The 4287-nt window shown below is 40.4% G+C and overlaps 1 protein-coding gene across 1 annotated transcript in view; it reads left to right on the top strand.

Moving 5' to 3' along the window:
• The window catches only part of LOC102672082 (UDP-glucuronosyltransferase 1-3-like), a 23991-nt gene that overhangs the window by 2449 nt on the left and 17255 nt on the right, over window positions 1-4287 (top strand). Inside the window, exon 2 of the mRNA XM_006621860.2 lies at window positions 4054-4276. Coding sequence (XP_006621923.1) covers window positions 4054-4276 — 223 coding nt within the window. The remainder of the gene's footprint in view (window positions 1-4053; window positions 4277-4287) is intronic.

The following is a 4287-nucleotide window of genomic DNA, read 5'->3' as shown; positions in this document are numbered from 1 at the left end:
TTTTTTTTTTTTTTACTACTACGATTTTCATTCAATTCACACATCTTGGTTCGATACGATCTATTATCCGGCTAGCGACACGACCCGAGAAATCTCGAAATCGAGATTGAAATTCCGCCGGTTCCATCGAACTAATCGAAACGACACGGTCTTGCTGGAAATCGCAGCGAAATATCGAAAGCGGATTTCGGCTCGGTCGATATTTGCGATTCCGGCCCATGAAGCCGAACGTCAAATAGTTTTCAAAGTTTCAAAACGGTTTGCATAGTCGAGGAGCTTTCGATCCATCCAAAATGATATCTATCTCGTCATTGTGATATCTACGTATCGCGTTTGATATCTATCGTCGTACATGTGTCGTTGCGAATTATTTTTCGATTCATTATCGCAATAATATCCTTCACATGTGTATTCAAGCTTATTAGCATCTCGTTGCGATATAATAATAACGTGATTCCTCGTTTTATTACTCTCGATTTTTCGAAGGAAATGGACGAAATAATTTTGTACGTCAACATTCACGCTTCAATATACTTCGAGTCGAGTCAATTTTTTTTCATAACACGCAACATTGGTCAGATTTGTTAACAAAATGGTAATTATCGTAATTAGCGGAAATAGATTAACTAATCTACTTCGCTAATTACTATCGTGGAACCGCGATAGTTTAAACTAATTAAACTAAAAGAGACAATCCCGAATACTCGGTTGGTCATGGCAAGGATATTCTTTCGACGAGTTGCTCTGGCCAAGGACGAGACACGGGACCACGAGAACTCTGACAGTAAGTAGTTTCGCAGCTCTCAGCCTCGAGTGAAATGACTTTAATTAGCAACTCGCTAACGACCTGCTGGCAACATAAATCACCGTTAAAATCCCCGGTGAAATAGACCTCGCATTGTTTCTGTCGCTTTCTACGCCGTTAACTTATATGCCGGAACTATATATGTAATCCATAATTTGGATTGGTCGCTAATCTGATCTTGAGTGTTTAATTGTATCGATTTCTATTCATTTTATCGTGCACGAAATATTTAGACGATATATAGATATATCGAAAAGAAGAGAGATTTTTAGATTTTACAAATTGCTTGATATATTTGTGTAAAACTTTTTGCATTCATCGGATCATTTGTTTTGTTCAACCTGAAAAGTACGATGTACATATGATAACCATTACGAAACATTTTACAATATAATTTATTTCAATCGTATTTCATTGACATAAATTATCTTCAGTTACAAAATATATATAATCATCATGATTTGTCTTTTTGTATAACTTTTCCTACACATTTTCGTATAACATTCCTACATATGTTTATGATTCATTGCCGATTTGATGATTCATTTACCAACATAAATTTATAATATAAACACATATCTTATCGTATTACGAGATATTACATAACTAAACGTAACCTTTATATTTTGTTTGCGCTAGTATATTTCAATTTATTTCATAAGCTACATGAATAATAAAATGAAATGATCATGATATAATGCATTCTACGTATCGCGAAATAACTCTATTAAATAATAACAACGATTTCCTCCAAAGCTTCTCGAAGCTATCTCCTACTACCGCAACCTAAGTGTCGTTCTTAACGGGAACGATAAGTGTTAAAAACAACGAATTTTTCGTTGGTCGGTGGATCGCGTAACACGAGGCAACCTCCATGGTCAAGATAATCCAAGCTAAAACTTTAGCTGGGTAACTCGAGTACCGGAGGCTGGAATCGATCGGCTTAATTTTATTATCCAGCTTCGTGACCGGTGTATCTTCGTCCCGTCTTCTTTCCGCGCCCATTCTCCATTCGACGATTCTTCGTGATCTCGATAAGATCTGCGGTTTACGCTTCTCCATCGTTTCGCACGCGAAATGTGATGGCGCATCGCTTTTAAATAAAATTTCGCGAACTTTTTAAAAAATTGGATAAAAAAAAAGAAAAAAATGCTTGCCCGTTTAATCGGCATTTTTATTCGACTCGGCATTCTTGCATTCAACATTTTTTTTTTCATTTTTACGCTACCGATAATTTTTATCGGGCTATTTTGTTAAACGAGATTATAACTTATTGAGTACTCGAGCAATATACTATACTGGACAAATTTAACTACATTTTCGCGCTGCAAACTCGCGCGTACCGCCGAGCGTAGTTTACTTACCTACTGTTTTATCCTTTCAAGAGCGGTTTACTTGGGGAAGATCGCGTTCGCGTAAACAGAATCCGGAACACACGATACACATACGCAAACGCTGTGGAACACGATTCCACGCGTCGCGTTTGCGATCGATCTTGTCAATTCGCGTGGAACTCGCTAATGTAATTGACTTTAGAAGCAACGATATCGATGGTACCGAGTTGGTTGCACGTGTTGACACGCAATGCCCTCGAGTATCGTATTTTAACCGTGTAACGGAAGGGACGAAACGATAGATTACATTACCGTAAGGAATAAAAGAGCGGAATCGTTCTATCGGGGTCCCACTCTCTTTCTCCTCCCATGGTATCCATTAAGAAATGGGGGTATACCTTTCTTTTCCGGCTTTACGATCCTATTGGATTAAGTCGGTCGGACGATCGGTTGTAATGCTAACTCGATGCTTCCAGGTGATACGCTGTATATATATATATATATTTCCGATTCGATTCGTCTGGTTGATTTATTTTCGAAGAAGACGATTCGATTAATTATCGATGAATTTAAAAAAAAAAGAGAGAGAGAAAAGAAGATTGAACCTCTTGAAATCGCTTAGAAATAAATTGGATCACGACGAATTTACATACTTACGTATATATTTTTGATATTTAAAGAACAACCTTTCATTTTCCATCGCGACCTTTCGAATTATCGTCCAACTTCTAATTTTATTCCTCTTTTTTTCCTTTCTTTCTTTCTTTCTTTCTTTCTTTCTTTCTTTCTTTCTTTCTTTCTTTCTTTCTTTCTATCTTTCTTTCTTTCTTTCTTTCTTTCTTTCTTTCTTTCTTTCTTTCTTTCTTTCTTTCTTTCCTCCTTTCTTTTTTTTTTAGATACAGAGAAGCAATTTTCCAGACTTGCATAACTTACGATCCCAGAAGAAACAGCTCGCTACTCTCATTACTTTCGTCTTACGACCGCCTCTTGCCCATAGACGACCAAATATCAATTCTCGCGAGGGGTGGGCTTACCGACGCTCATAAAAGGACGGTGTAAGCATCGAGTCGAGGAAATACCGCCGCGTTATTTTCTCGTTACGGGGGACGTCGTAAAAATGTATCTCGCTGGGTGACGGAAATCTCGAAGCAAATCGCGCGTACGCCCCACCGATTTCTCTCCTCTCCTCTCCGGATTCCCCCCTCCCCGTCGATGTTGCCAGCAAAAATTCAACGCGATAGATATCCCACTGTCACGTATCGACGCGCGCCGATGCGACGATGTATCGAGCGCGAAGCCTCGAGAGGTTTCTGCTCTCCTTCAACCTTCGCCCCCTCCCTCCCTTACACCGAGGCGTGTAACTCCTCCACACCTCGTCTACATCTGTATCCAAATCGAGAGAGGAGGGGGAGGGATTGCCGGAGGGGTGACGAGAAAAAGGTGGCGGCGCGTGGTAATGGAATTTGACATTAGGATCGATGCCCTGGAGAAGAGAGAGAGAGAGAGAGGAGGAGGAGAGGGATCTCTGCGCGGAGAGACACGTTGGCAGCATCTACCTTTGAATCTACCTAGAAGAGGGTGATTCGGGGGCGATAAACGCGAGGGAGACAAGAATTTTTCACCGATATTTCCAACGCTTGGATTTATTTTCGAGAGGTTTCCCAAAGGTGGTTTTACGTGTCTCCTTCCCCTCCGCCCCCCCCCCTCTCCTCCTCGCCTCTTCTATTACACGAAATTTTCCGCCGAGAACACGAATTCAAGGAATCTTTGCGATCATTTTCCATCCATCGAATTATTCGTGCATGGATTCTCGATCATTTGAGAACAGGAAACAAGCAACGACGAAGAAGAACAAGAAAATCGACGATTTTTCTTTTTTTTTTCTTCGATTTCAAAGAGAATTTCGTTTCACAGATCATCCGAACGTTAAGTGTTACTTCGGCCACGGTGGTCTCCTCGGATTAACGGAAGGAATTCACAGCGGGGTCCCGATGATACTCATGCCCTTCTACGGTGATCAATATACGAACGCGGCCGCGGCTCAAACTAGAGGCGTCGCTATTATCCTGGAATATCACGATTTCATCGAGGAAAAAAAACTGAGAAACGTCATCGATCAAATATTCAACGACACGAGGTAAGTTTCTC

The sequence above is a fragment of the Apis dorsata genome, unplaced genomic scaffold (assembly GCF_000469605.1).
Source record: "Apis dorsata unplaced genomic scaffold, Apis dorsata 1.3 scaffold_645, whole genome shotgun sequence".
Lineage (NCBI taxonomy): Eukaryota > Metazoa > Arthropoda > Insecta > Hymenoptera > Apidae > Apis > Apis dorsata.
This window is presented reverse-complemented; position numbering and strand designations above follow the sequence as displayed.